This window comes from Lathyrus oleraceus, chromosome 7 (assembly GCF_024323335.1).
Source record: "Lathyrus oleraceus cultivar Zhongwan6 chromosome 7, CAAS_Psat_ZW6_1.0, whole genome shotgun sequence".
Taxonomy (NCBI): Eukaryota; Viridiplantae; Streptophyta; class Magnoliopsida; order Fabales; family Fabaceae; genus Lathyrus; species Lathyrus oleraceus.
The window spans coordinates 446673956-446690185 of record NC_066585.1 but is presented as its reverse complement, the minus strand read 5'-3'; the positions used below and the strand labels follow the sequence as shown (position 1 = coordinate 446690185).

At 29.9% G+C, this 16230-nt stretch overlaps 1 protein-coding gene across 1 annotated transcript; it reads right to left on the bottom strand.

Annotated features, from left to right (window-relative positions):
* Positions 1-8042: 8042 nt before the first annotated feature.
* Positions 8043-12687, bottom strand: LOC127104288 (probable plastidic glucose transporter 2). Its single transcript, XM_051041477.1, has 8 exons — positions 12668-12687; positions 12056-12149; positions 11450-11588; positions 11163-11318; positions 11012-11085; positions 10413-10501; positions 8524-8638; positions 8043-8342 (listed from the first exon to the last, which is right to left on the bottom strand). Exons 1-8 carry the CDS (start codon positions 12685-12687, stop codon positions 8160-8162), a joined length of 870 nt encoding a protein of 289 aa, XP_050897434.1. The 3' UTR covers positions 8043-8159.
* Positions 12688-16230: the final 3543 nt, after the last annotated feature.

The window sequence follows — 16230 nt, the reverse complement described above, 5'->3', positions numbered from 1 at the left end:
TGTTGAGTTAATAAAAATAAGTTTTTATAAAGACTTTTAATATGAGTGTCACTTTCTATGTGAGACTATTTCCTAAGTATTTATTGGCATTTACTCAATTCTAATTTTCTTGAAATATTGAAACACACTCATAGATATATATTATTCATAAATTCAACAGAAAAAATTAATATCTTTCCGAAGAAAATATCACTTAAAATTATTATTAGATTTCAATACCTAATAAACATTTAAATATAATTCATAAATGAGTTTGTAAGTATTATTAAGAAAAAATTGTAATATTGAATCTATATAATTGATAAAACGATAATATATTAAAGTTAAATTGAAAATTAAAAACAATAATAATTGTGTTCAATTTCGAAATCCACGCATTAGATTATATTTAATGTAACAAATATAAAATTACATCAAATATGATATTCTATGATTAATTCAGTGTTTCAAATTTTTAATTGAATATAATTTTACCAATAAAATTATCATTTGAATTATGATTAGTGCGATAATGAAGATAATTGGGTAAATAAGCACGGGAAAATAAAGCATGTGTATGTTCATTCTAATTTCACTTTATATCCTTCAAACTAAAAGTCTCAACTTTTTTCACTTGTCGAAGTGGTCTCGTTTTAAATTTTTTAAATGACTTCACAAATGATCAAATGGAAATGGTCCTCTTTTGTGAATAAAATTGTATACAATAATTGTATTTTTTAAATCTCTTTAATAAGCTTTCTTTGATTAAAAGTAAAGTTGATTCTTTTCAAAATATAGTTAATATTTTAAATAATGAAATATATTAATCAAGTCAGAGATTTTAACCGACAATACTATAACAAAATATTGAGGTCAACATTCTACCAATCATATATGATCTTCATTTTCTACCATGAGAAGTTTATCTCCCATCACCATAGATAGTCACGTTCACATAAATTTTATTAAATAAAGGTAAAAGTTTGAGGTAACGAGGGTGCTATCATTTAAAGTTTTCCATATGATTTTTCCTTTTAAAGTTTTATATATATATATATATATATATATATATATATATATATATATATATATATATATATATATATATATATATATAAGTTTGATATACAATCTTGTGATCTATTAATTTAGACGCTCATTTAAAGTCAAAATAAAATTTTATATAGAATATATGTGAACGTGAAAGTTTTTCATATGATTTTTCCTTTACTCTCTGATCCAAGACTTTGCATATAAGATCTTTCATATGATTTTTGTCGTTAAAGATGTCTTAAATTAGTAAGAGTCCCTCCTTCTTTATATTTTATAATATTTTTTTGATATCAATGCAGGCTTAATGTTAAAATTATCTCCATAAATGAATTTTACGAGGTTATTATTGTTATAACTATTTTTGTATCGTTTGTGTAAATATTGAATTTTTAAACTTCAATTTGATCTCAATAAAGATTTCAGTTTGACCAGATGGAAATTGACATGATTCAGAGATCACATTATATGAAACTTTCATGACACACATTCATATCGATCTATGTCTTCAAGTACATTGATGTGGTGGTCGTCGGTGGTTTTGTCATGTGATACGTCGGTGACAGCCGCCGTTGTACTCCCATTATTTATGTATAAGATGAACTAGATTATAATATGTTGAAATATAAAGATATTCAAATGCGCGTCGAAAGAATTCTGATATATTTATTAAGATATATTGTCCAAGTGAGAGATTGTTAGAATATTTCATATTTAAATATTATTTAATTTTTATATATTATTATGTGGATATATATATATATATATATATATATATATATATATATATATATATATATATATATATTTATATTAGTTATTCATAAAATAAAGAGGCTTAATTAATTAAGTGATTAAGGCTAATTAAATTTCTATTTAATAATTAATTCATTCATTCATTCATTAATCAATTAAATATAAACTCAAATAAGAGTAGATATTTGAATAATCCATTTTGAAATAATCGAAACTATAATAGGTCATCATCCTATTTACCGGTTAACTTTACAACAAACAATTTTTTGTTGAGGAAAATCCACAGTCATTTGTTTCTACAGTTTTGCGTTTTAGAATTATTGTTATTACTCTCTAGAAAACTTTCTCCTTAACCTATCCAAATATTTCTATAATTCTAACAGATCAATATGTCGTAGATGCCAAAGTTGTTTATATACACACATGCTCATATGTTTGTTTATTTTTTCTTTAAACTATGATTATAATTGAATCTCTGTATTTGAGCATGTCTATACATTAATATTAAATTCATTTCAATAAATATATAAATTTGTTGTTAGCTTCAATTTCAAAATTGACCCATCAAAGTATATTTAGTTTAGCAAATATAAAATTTTATCAAAGATGATATTCTATGATATAATTCACTATCTCAAATTTAATAGAATATAAATTTACCCATGAAATTTTCATTTGAATTATGATTAGTGCGATGATGAAGATAATTGGGTAAAGAAGCACGAAAAAATAAAGCATGTGCATGTTCATTCTAATTTACTAAAACACGTGTTTTATGACTTCATCACATGTGTATGTTCATATCACTTTATATGTCTCAACTTTTTTCGCTTTTCAAAGTGGTCTCGTTTAAAATTTTATTGAATGACTTCACAAATCATCAAATAGAAATGGTCCTCTTTTGTGAATAAAAGTGTATTCAATAATTGTATTCTTTATCTTTTTAATAAGATTTCTTTGATTAAAAGTAAAGTTGACTGATTCTTTTCAAATATCCTTAATATGTTTAATGAAATTTATTAATCTAGTCAAAGATTTTATCCGACAATACTAGAACAAAAATTTCAAGTAAACATTTTACCAAATTATATCTCATCTTAATTTTCTATCAAGAGAAGTTTCTCTCCCGTCACCTCCCACATTCACATATATCACATAACATTAAATCATATTATAAATGGTAAATTTTAGAGTTGATATATCTTTGAAAGTTTGACTTCTAAGAATTCGTTTTTATCATTTCAAATTCAAATTTTATTATGTGCCAACAATTTTAATATTATATTCTGTATAAAAAAAATTTTTGACTTTAAATGAGCGTCTAAATTAATAGATCACAAGATTATATATCAAACTTTTATATATATATATATATATATATATATATATATATATATATATATATATATATATATATATATATATATATTATTTTATAAAAATACATTTTTATGTGAGAATAGTAAATAAATCTCAATTGATAAAGCAAAGTAGATTAACATGTATGATTGAGATTAAAACTTATTTAAATTATATTTTAAAATGTCACGTGAGTGTTTTTCTCTAAATTAATGACATCATGTTCTTTTTCTTTTTTTTCTCTCTCTTAATCTTCATTCTTCTTATTCTATTTTTTTCCTCTAAACTAATAATAATTTAGAGTATAAAATATATTTAGATATAGATATAAATTTGAAATGAAAAAACAAATTTGGAGAATTTTTTTTCACATTTAAAAAAAAATTATCTTTTAATTAAAAATAATTATTGATTAAAATAAAATATATATTATTTTGATAATGACCGTGAAATAGAAAACTAATGGTGTATTATTGAGTGATATTCAATTTGAGATAGTATAAAATATTTTTAGATACACATGTCAATTTATAATGTGTTATTTAATTGTAAAATAAACAATAATCATATAAACCAAATTGCATTAAAAATGTATTTAATTACACATTTAAAAATAAAAATTTTGTAAAGTGAACAATGATCACTTTTAAAAATAAAAAAATTGACTCTCAAATAAAGATAATTGTTGATTAAAATAATTATATAAATCAGATTGTATTAAAAATGTATTTAGATCCACATTTGAAAATAAAAATTTTGTAAAATGAACATTGATCACTTTTAAAAAAAAAAAAAATTATCTCTCAAATAAAGATAATTATTAATTAAAATAAAGGATATATTGTCTTATAATAATATGTGAACTGAAAGTTAATTGTGTGTATTATTATTGAGTGTTATCCAATTTGATACAGTATAAAATATATTTAGATATACATCTCAATTTCGAATAAGTTACTTAATTATAAAACGAACAAAAATTCTATAAATTATAAATATTTTTATATATAATAATTATAAAATAAATATGTTTTCATTTTAGATAAATTTTGTATTTTAAAAACTCAATATCTTTTTGTCTTCCTCATTAAATTAAAAAAAATCAAATTTTATTATTTAAACTTAAAAATTAAAAAAGGAAAAAAATAGAGAAAAAAAATTAAAATGAAAGTAAGAAAGTATAAAAAAAAGAAATGTGAAATTTTTTAAAATTTAAATTTAAAAAAAATAAAAATGAATGAGGTGACAAAATGAGTTAGTTTTATTTTTTTTATATTTATTAAATATAAATATACTCTTTTATAAAAGAAAAAAGATATATTATAAAATTTGATGATAATTTATTTTAATAAATAAATAGTTGAAGTTAAATTGAGTTTTTCTTTCGATTTCTCTTAAATAGTTGTCTTTTCATTCAAAATCCCCTTTAGTTGACGTTGTTGCTGGCTACTTTAACCATAATTGGTGTAGATCTGGAACTTATGACATTTCCCCAAATCTTTGATCATTTGAAGTCATCCTTAAAGTGATTATGTATTAATATAGTTTCTGATTAACAGGTATAGTATGGTTCTGTTTGGTTATGTACCAATATAGTTTCTGCGATGATAAAAAAAGAAGATTGGAAACTTAATATGGTTCTGTATTAGTTTCTCAAAAATTAGCAAGTATACCATGTAGCCTTTTCAAATAAGATTATGAAAATAAGATTTCAGAAACTTTTTCGTCTGATGCCGTTATTCACTAATTACAGGAATTTACTAAATAATCACGTTGTAATGGATTTTGCGATATAAGTTGATACAGGTGTTACGTTGCAAATAATGATCGTCGTGGTCAAATTTTGTAGCAATTATTCGTATTAGTGTAATGACGGTGTTTTTCGTGGTCCTAACGATGTCGAAATGATTGTATTTTTCGCGATCGTAACAGTATTGTAGCAATGATAGTAAAAATCAGTGTTATAGCAATGACAGTGAAAAGTAGGAAGTAAAAGTTTCAGCACTGTCTCATCTCAATAAGGCTAATAGTCCGCTAAGAAGGACCGATTCCCTAGGAAGTCATGAGAGTTGGGGTATGTGAAGCGGAAGGAGGACCTCCAGGCGTCGGAACTTCGAAAATTTTCAACATCCATGACACTATGTACGACTAAGGCGTTGTGCAAAGTCGGGAGTGGAAATTTCGACTACGTCTCTTCCTATTGAGGCTAATATTCTAGTGGAAGGACCATTTCCATAGGAAGTCATGAGAATTGGGATATGTGAAGCAGAAGACGGACCTCCAGACTTCCTAACTTCAAATTTTATAAAACGTCGTGTCACTCTGTACGACCGAGGTGGTTGTGAATAGTCGAAAGTAAAATTTTTGACTCTGTCTCATCCCAATGAGGCTAATCTTTTGTTGGGAAGGACTGTTTTCCATAAGAAGTCATGATAATTGGGGTATGTGAAGCGGATTTAGTATGAGAATTGGACTATGAAAATAGTACTTCTCAGTGGAGTATTAGCCTCAATGGATAGAGAAAGAGTCGAAATTTCAACTTCTGATTTTTCACCAAGCCTCACTCATACAAAGCGGGGTGGAGGTTCATAAATTTCAAAGTTCTGGTACCCGAAGTCCGTCTTCCACTTCACATACCACAATTCTCATGACTTCCTATGGAGAAGGTTCTTTAAAGCGGACTATTAGCCTCATTGGAATGAGACATAGTCAAAATTTCTACTTCGGATTATTAACAATCGCCTCAGTGGTACAAAGTGGTGTGGAGGTTTAGAACTTTTAAAGTTCTGAATCCCGGAGGTCCGTCTTCCGCTTCATATACCCCAATTCTCATGACTTCCTATGGAAACGGTCCTTCCCAACAAACTATTAACCTCACAGGGATGAGACAAAGTTGAAATTTCCACTTCCGACTTTTCACCCAAAATCTCCCACTTATCTAAAAGTCTTGGTACAATGTCACTTTTCATATTATCCATTTTCAATTCAATACTACGACCTTCATTGTAAATGAGGAGTCATTTCTCCTTATCTGAATCAACCATATACTGCATTTAAACAATTGTGTCCATGCTTTTGAATCTAATGTCTTCTCGCTATCAAATTTAAAACATTCCTCTAATACATTTCCATTACAATCAAAAACAGGTTTACTTGTTGCTAGTTTTGTCCATCTATTAACGATGTAATGAATTGGAATTTCGTTAAAACCTTTCCCCTTTAATACAAAAAGTATATGTTGGCATGGCATGCCTTCATAGTCAAACATTTTGCATGAAGAGTAAGCAATGTGATTAGAAAGATGATACACAACTTTTCTATATTTGTTCACTTTTGTGTCATTAACCACAATATTATCAAACCTAGAAAATATTAAATTCTCTTCATTTTTTATTTCTTCAACTCCACAATCCACACATGCACTATAGGTTGTGTCAAATGAAATTATATCTTCAAACAAAGAGTAATTTTTGCGACAAATTCCATCGACCCAAAACCCACATTTTATCTTCCTTTCATTATCTGCCTCATAATATTAGAAATACTATAGGTTCATCTCCTAAAATTATCAATAAACATATTTGCATCAGAGTTGTTGATCAATCTTTTTAATTTTCTTGAATAATTTTGAAAATCTCTTTGTATATATCATATATTTTCATAACTCCCGACCTATTCCTTTGATATTTGATCAACATTCGAAGTCCCCACACTAGCTCTATTGCATAAAAATAATAAATTTTTATGAACACTGTTTACACTCCTTGTCCATCTTAAGAATTGTTTCTTTCTAGGTGTGACTAATCCATGTGAATGACCTTCATAAAATTTAGAGACTCCATATTTACCCTCAATAATTCTCTTAAAAATAATTCTTGCATTACAACCCTCTCGTGTCAATTTTCTTTTACTATTTTTAGGAAAACTATTTTCACTAATAAGCAATTCGGGTAACATTATCTTTTTTTATGTTTTAAAACCTTCTTTTAAGCAAAGAAAATACTTTCATTTGACATCAATTTTATCTTTTGTTTCAGTCGAACTACGCACACTAAAACCAACGGCATGTGCATACTTTTTATAAAAACTTTCTCCTTTTACTAAGGTATTAAATACATTTCCAATCATAAATTTGAGTTCATCGTCGTAAACTGGAATCCATTCTTCCGATGTGTTTGCTTGATCATTGACGTCTTTTTACGGTGAACTAAATCAACATCATTCTCATTCATCTCCATAAAAATATTTCTAAAAATAAGCACAACAAAATAAACAAAAAGTTAATAAGCTAACAATTAAAAAAATAAATTTTGATATGTGTAATTTGCAATTGAAAAAAAAAAAAGTATTCAAGAGTCTAGTTTATATGCTTTTATCATGTTTGTACGTGTAACATGGATGAATTAAAAAAAAAAAAGAGAAAAGGAAAAAATGAATGAAAAGAACGAGAAAATAAGAGTAGAAGAAGAAGTACTGTTAGCATGTGAATTAGCATGTGAATGAATAAACAAATTGTAAAAGTAATACCTTAATCAAATAGAATAACATGAAGATGAGGCGATATATGCACTAGGGGTGGACATCGGTTGGGTTGGATCGGTTTTCGGACCCAAATTCCCAATCCGACCTAACCATCGGTTGGAAAAAACATAACCAAAACCGACCGGTTTGCAATTCGGTTATTTTCGGTTTCGGTTTTGTTCGGTTCGGTTTCATAATGCGGTTTATTCGGTTTTAAAAATAATTGAGCTCATTCCAAAATAAACCCAACACAAGTGGATTTTATCTAGGATTTAAATAGCACAATTTTATACTAGTCTTTAAACTTTTAGTTTACTTATGAACAAAAAAATAAAACAATATATCTTAAAACTTATGAAAGAAATTGCTGCATTTTTCGGAAATGGATTGAACAATCATTGTTAACATTTGTTCATAATATGCTCATAGCCGACACTATGATAGCCCCCAAATTATGCAAAATTACTGCAGTGAATGGGTTTTTGTAAGAAGCTCTAGTCTTGGGGAAGAAGTGCTATCTCAATTTCTTGAAGTGATTTCGCTTTGGTTTCCACCACATTTCTTTTTACAAAGATTACTGCCATCATGCAGAATGTAGCAAACATTGAGTAAAGCAGTTGTGGACCAAGTTTCTCCAGTAAACGCAAGAACAGTAACCCAACAAGGAAATTACAGACCTGTACAAAATTGCAATGAACTTTAGAAGTCTTCATTTTCTCAATTCAACCATGGTAAAATTCAGGAAAGTATAACATAATTTATCAAACTTGGTTAGACTAAACGGTGTGCAGACGATGTAACTTTGACTAATTTGTAATAGAACAGAGCATAAATTACAAACAAGCAGAAGAAAATTACCCAATGTACAGACATACAAAATGCCATGGCTTTGGCTCTGATTCGACTGGGAAAGATTTCTGTTAGAAGTAGACCTGGAACTGGACCAGCTCCAAGAGCAAATGTAAAGACAAACCTGCATGAAAGAAGAAAAAACGTCAGTGTTCATTTTCTGGCAATGTCTGCCCAACATGCACTGCATACAACCCTAGCCAAAGGTGACGGTGAAGGAGAATTTGCGACCCAAAGCGCAGCGGAAATTAAAATTTTCTCCTTTAGAGATCCTTACGAATGGTCATGATCAGTGATAGAATATTTACCTCTTGTGACGGTTGAATCCTTTGGTGCAGATCTCTTGTGACGATCAAACCCTTTGATGCAGATCTCTTGTGACGATCAAACCCTTTGATGCAGATCCACTAAACGATCACGAACGTTGAACGATGACAACGTCTCTACTCAGTCCACACGAACGGGTTCCTTCAATCTCAGTGCTAGCTGGTATGAATGAAGGCTTTGAGTGAGAGAGAGAGAGAGAGAGAGAAAACGAAAATAATGCAACCGCAAAATTTTTGCTTCTGCACAAGGGTTCTATTTATAGAACCACTTGTGTGGGCTTCAAGCTAAAAGCCCACTTAAGTGTATTTTGGCTCATATCTTATAATATGCCCAAAATCACTTAAGCTCATGGTACCTTACCATATTTCGTATTCTACTCAAGTACATCGTACCTTACGATGCTCTATAACTCACTTAAGGGCACCGTACCTTACGGTATTCCTTAGTTACTCTATCTCTCATCAATCCGTCCTTTGTGTGTGACCCTGTAGGTTTTCGTGACGTTGACAATTATATTAAATCACGCATTTAACATAATAAACAGTGAGCGGTATCTAGCAACACATCACTGCTACCCAAGACACGAAAATGTCATGTGATCTGACAAAACCATCTGTGATAATAATTATGTGTATAATTACCCTTTTGCCCTTATGTCTATATTGAACACAAGGCATAGACCGTGTCATCCTTGTCTAGTTCAATATTGGGCCCATAGACATTTATCCTGTTATGCAGGATGGGCAAATTCCATCTAGGTCACTCATGTCCCTCAGCATGCTTTGTGGAGTACCCATCAACTGCCTTTATGGTTATCCAGTTACGGATAACGTTGGATCAGCAATAAAGCACTCGACTCTACATCTAGGATCCATAGTGGTTTCAGGTGGAAGAGTGGAATACACTATTATCACCATGAGAATAACTTATGACACCTTGCATAACTTTCTATATAGTATTCTCATAGCGGGTCAATCCGGTATAAATATTACTCTTAATATTCATACCTATGTCTAAGACTTGATAACTCTTTATCCATGATCCATGAGATGTGATCATCAGTCTACAAACATAATAGTCTTAATGCTTTAATGTTATCCCACTTCACACTAAAGCTCGACTACGGATACTTTAGGAATAATGTCCTTATGTTTAATGTGTTCTCATGATTAAGTCACACTTAATACATTAAACGGACTATCTATTCCAGGGACTTTATTAATCAATCATAATAAAGAGAATGCCTTTTATTATTCGATACAAGTACCAAAATGTATTGGCCTCTAGGGCTTACACCAACAGATGGTTCCAAGTTTTTTTTAATCGCGTGACTGTTCCAAGTGACATCAATGATTATTATTGTTTTTTGTATCCAAGACATCCTCAATAGTTCTCTTTTCAAAACATCATCCACTAGTGACCTTAAATCATTAATAAAAGCAACTTCTCTCCGGCTAATAAAATGTCATGTCACTATTTCTAGAAATATGAATTTTGTTTAACTCATAATTTTCACTACAGATGCATCTATCAAGAATCAAGATCTGTATTCATAGTTACAGCATACTTACATTAGCATGCCACCAACAGATAGGTACAGAGCTCCCGTGTTTAGTAAAAGTGAACTTGCTCCTGTGGCTTGAATGATCATTGATATCGCCTATACAGTGTATATATAAATATATTAAAATTCAGATTAAAGACCAGGTTAATCTTTTTTATATACAATAACAAGATAAGATAATTAAAGCATCATAACACAATAAAGGAAATTTCCCACAGTTTTGTAATGTTGTGTGCTTGCATTGGTTCACATGCCAAACGATATTTCCCCTCTTCGTTACTTTTGATTGTAATTATAATATAATTTGTTTTTTCCTTCATTATTATTTAGATATAATTCTGAAGATAGTTTAGCTGCTACTGTTTTGCTCCTAATCTTGAGGAAATCCAATTAAGTCTTGGAGTTGTAGATATTCATTGTAAAAGTAATAATATAATTGTTCATATTTTTCAAATTTTATAATAAACACCAAGTCAGGACTTACAAAAGGATAACTTGTTTCTGGGTACCATATTGTGATGTGTGTGAAAATCACCTTTAATATGATGATATGTTACGACTGGATTATTAAGAAAAGATATAATAGAACATCTATGCATAATTTACCATGCCAAAGAAACTCCAAAAGAGTAGAACCTTCCTTCCAAGTTTATCCATCAAAACCGTTGAAATGATAGATCCTGAGATAAACAGGAAAAAAAATTAGCATTTGAGAATACAACAACTTAATGCTATTAGAATGAAAATGAAATTGTACCTGTCAAATTAGCAAATCCTATGCACACATTTGCAACATCCGATGGTACTCCAGCACTTTTAAAAACAGTTGAAGAGAAATAAAACACAGCATTTATACCAGATAGCTGTTGTAAAGCAAATAGGGTTGATCCAATAAAAACAACTGCAAAACGAACTCGTGAATAAAAAATGACTTTTGGATACCTAAAGAAACCAGTGACAAGCTAATAACAATGACATAAACACACAATGACGCGACTTTCCTAGAGATAGACATAAAAAACTATATAACTTTAGAATGATGACAATGAAGCAATTCAGAGAACTTCACAGTATCAGTATCGTCACCTCTATCTACCTTGGATAACTGTGATATTGCAAACTTTGCTTCGGATACACCCAGAAGCCTTTCAAACTCAACTTCAGCTTCAGCAGTTCTTCCTTGCTATATGACAAAAGAGATAAATGATCGAGGACTGTCAAAAGGATGATAGATCGAAGCAACACAGGATGAATATTTGTCTTGCTAATTAACAAAAACCAAGAACTATTGCAAATCATGTCAGAGATGGCTAGAAAGAGAATTGGAGAATATGTAAACAGTTAAAACTATTCCTCCAGTCTTCTATTAGTAAGGAAAATGAGGACATGCATATAAGCGAGTAGAAGCCTTCAAGAACTATAAACACAATCTGAATATTCCTCAGTAGTTATAAAACTAGATTAACAGAGATTATTTGATCATTCACTAGAAAACTAGATAATGAAGCTTGCACTTATTTGTAAATGTAAAAAAGACACATAGAGCACTTCAACAGAGTAACAGCTTGATTAACAGAGATTTCAAGTGATTCAAACAAATTTAGGAGCAAGAAGTTATAAATATAATATGAAATAGTATTAGGTGTCAACCTTGTATAACCAATGTGGACTTTCTGCACAAAAGACCATAGCCAGAGCAAGTATAGCTGCAGGTATGGTAGATACCCCAAAACAAACCCGCCACCTGAATTAACAAATTCAGGGCATGTTTGAGAAAAGATAAAGTATAGGCAAGAAAGTAAGAGAAGGCCTTGATCTATTAGCCCAATTCCTTAAGCCAAAATTGAGCTCAGAAGAAGATACCCATCAAATGCATTAAATAATAAAAGATGAAACCAATAGGCACAACAGTTTTTCAGATGACTGCATACTTCAGCATAACATGAAATCATCACACAGGCATTAAACACAACATTGAAGCATCTGCAAGAATCACAAGCAAACTTAGAGCAATGTACATACCGTTGACATCAAATGCCACAACTTGTCATCATGGACTCCCTCCGACACCACCAGCAGAATATGACATGTGGATGCTAGAAAAACAGCAAGCTAGAAAGATTCTTTTTAGCATCCCAAATTGATCGAACACATCGGTCGGGAATAAGTTAAAAATAGGACAATTGTGATCATGATAGGAAGTTTATACCCAGAATTATATTTTTATTGAAAAGTATTCTCTGTTTGGGAGTCACTGTTTACCTGAATAGCCATAACCTCATGAGCCAATTGAGCTGAAGCAAGGTTTTACTGACAATTGTTTTACTTTTGGAGATGAAGCAAGGTGACGACGCTAAAGCTTTAGGGTTCAGAGGGGTGGACGGAGCTTTAGGGTTCGGAGAGGTGGACGGCGCAAGCTTTGGGGTTCAGAGGGGTGGATGGCGCAAGCTTCAGAGGGGTGGACGGCGCAAGCTTTGGGGTTCAGGGTGGACGGTGCAAGCTTCAGAGGGGTGGACGGCGCAAGCTTCAGAGTTCAGGGTGGACGGTGGACGGCGCAAGCTTTAGGTTCAGGGTAGAGTAGACGGCGCAAGTTCTGATTTTGCAATCTGATTTTGTTGGGTCAAGGTGCCAAAATTCTCCTTGATAGTAATAGTAATGTAATGGAATCGGTCGGGCTCGGATTTTGTTGGGCCAAAAAATCAAAACCGAACCCGACCACACATACCCCTCTGAACCCGTTTGCAACACCCGTCCAACCCGTCAAACCGAATTAACCCGACCCGAAACATCCACCTACAACCGGTTCGGTTGGTTATTCTCGGGTGGGTTTTTCTTGTCCACCCCTAATATGCACACACTGAATGGAGACAAATGGTAAATGTGTCTTTCTAACTTCTCTGTAGTGGAAATATGTCAAATCATTCAATTTAAGGGTCAGTTTGTTTTGTCTTTTTTTAAAAATAATTTTTATAGTGTTACATATTTAAATGTAAAAAAAATTTACAAATAAATTTTTCATAAAAACTTCAAATGAAAATTTGATTTGAATAGTTATTCTTAAAATGTTATTTTAGATATTTCATCATTTTATCAAAACTTTTTTTGGATATCAAATTTTCAAAAAATCACTTAATTTTGAATCTATTTCAAATAGCTTTTCATAAAAATAATTTTTAAGATACAACTTTTTGAAAAAATTGTGATTTTGACTATGTTTTGATCTTCAATAATGTATATTTATGTTATAGACTAAACAATTCAATCTTTTAATTTATAAAAAACAAATTAAAAAAAACTTATAATATTTTGAAAAATATTTTTGTAGAATCCATTTTCAAAAATACAAAGAAAAAATCCATTTTTTAAAGCTAAAACAAACTAGTCCTAAATCTCAACTATACACTTTAATCTACTTTAATTTAATGGTTGAGATATTTTCTTTTTATTCTCATATACAAAATGCATTCTCATATATATATATATATATATATATATATATATATATATATATATATATATATATATATATATATATATATATATATATATATATATATATATATAATATATAATATATATATATATATATATATATATATATATATATATATATATATATATATATATATATATATATAGGTCTTATTAACTTGTGCTCTTAAGGCACAAGTTAAGGATATTACAATTAGAAATTTTGTGTGGAATAAAATAATGTTTTAAGTTTCAAAAAATTAAATACACGCATTCCAAGAGAATATTTCTACAAATAAGTCATTAACTTGTGTCATTGGGGCACATGTTAGCATTAGCATATATATATATATATTATCATCTATTACCATCTTGCCAACTAACTTAATCTATATTGTTAGTTTTTTTGAATTCGAAGTCATTTTTAATCACAAGTTGTCTTTATCCTTCTCCAAGAAATTGGAAAACAACGTTAAATTCTATCACTCCAAATTAATGTTGATTATTTAACCGTTGAAACAAGATCTTTTCCTCGTATAATTTCATTTTCGATATGTGGTTTCAACTCTAAAGATGGTAATTCTAAGGTGTTTTTAGAAAAAATGTCGTGTTTCATGCACATGAAATAGGTTAAATTTCTATGTTACACCCTAAATTTTGTCTACCACTTTTTATCATAGCTTTCTATTTTAGGTCATCAATTATATCTATTTTAGTTGAATTTGTCTGAGACATTGAGCCTCTGACTATGTAATTTGCACTTTGTTAGAGTATTTGATCTTTGATTGAGTCATTTAGATTCATCTTAATCATTTTGGTGCATCTAAGTCATTTTGGTTTTGTCTTGAGTCTGTTATGTATATGTCAGATGCCTTTATATGTGACATGTGCCTTTTTGTGAATTTTGCTTTATCTGAGTCAATCATGTGGAATAAATTGCATGTGTCTGAGTCAAAGGTCAATCCAGTTGAGTAAAAGTCAAAGGACATCATTATGACTTTTTCTTATCCATTTCTTTTTAATTTTGTTTAAGCATTTATATTTTATTTTTTTTTTCTTTTCTTTTATTTAGTTTTTTAATCATTCTATTATTAATTAATCATTTTGATTAATCATTCTTAATAAGTCATTTTATTTTATTTTTTGGATCAATCTTTTTAATTTAATTTTAATTTTAATTTTATTATTTTGTTTTGTCTAAAAATCCTAAAACACCAAAATCTCGTCCAAGCTTGCCAAAATGAGATCAAACCAAATCAAATAAAAAAAAATCAAAACTTCATTAATTTACATATTACTGTAGAGTTCAGTTACATTTGGTATTTTCTAAACTACACAAACTTGAATCCTAAGTTACAATTTGAATCAAATCATATTCAAATTCCATCACAAACTTCCTAAAACATCCTAAAACAGAACATCAAATTGAATGCAAACCTATTTTTTACCTATATAAACTTAAGAGACTTACATACAAAGGGACACAAAAAAAGATACAGAATTCTACACACACAAAATAATCTTTTTTCCTTCATATTGAAGACAAACTCTGTCTAAACAACCCTAGCCTTCATTCCACACAGTGTTGCTCGCACAAAAAAATAAAAGAAAGAAGTTAGAGAAGGAGTCATAAGGAACAAAAGAAAAATAAAAGAAAGATAAAAAGGGAGAGACTTACACAAAGGAGTTCATTGCACTCCAGCTTGGTCCTTCTTTCACTTATCGTTATAGTATATGCCCTATAGAGGTTGCTTAATTATGAATATGTGATGATGTTTTTTGATCTGGTATTCAAATGTTATTTTTATGATGAATACATGTCTTTGAGTTGCCTAGGTTGTTTTAATTTGGTCTGGGAAAGGTTTAGGGCGGTTTAGGTGCAATAAGAGCTAGAATTAAGGTTTTAGGATTTAAAGAATTTAGGTGTTGATTGTTTTTTTTTAAGTTTGATCACTACGCCAAAAACTGGAATAGACAGCGCACCTTAGAGGGTGCTTTATTACAAAAGCGCACTCTAAAGTGAAGCGAAAAAATAAGGAGCGAACAACTGGAATAGACAGCGCACTTTAGAGGGCGCTTTTGTAATAAAGCGCCCTCTAAGGTGAAGCGAAAAAATAAGGAGGAGATAGAGGGACAACAATACAGGGCGCTTTTTAGAAAGCGCCCTCTAAGGTTACCCTTAGAGGGCGCTTTTAAAAAAGCGTTCTATAAGTCCATGTGCATTTCCAGTTTATAAAGCGCTTTTGGAAAGCCTTAGAGAGCGCTTTCATAAGCGCCCTCTTAGGCCCCCTTTAGAGGGAGCTTTTTTTCCACAAGCACCCTCTAAGGTCCCCTTTAGTAAACATTAAAATTAT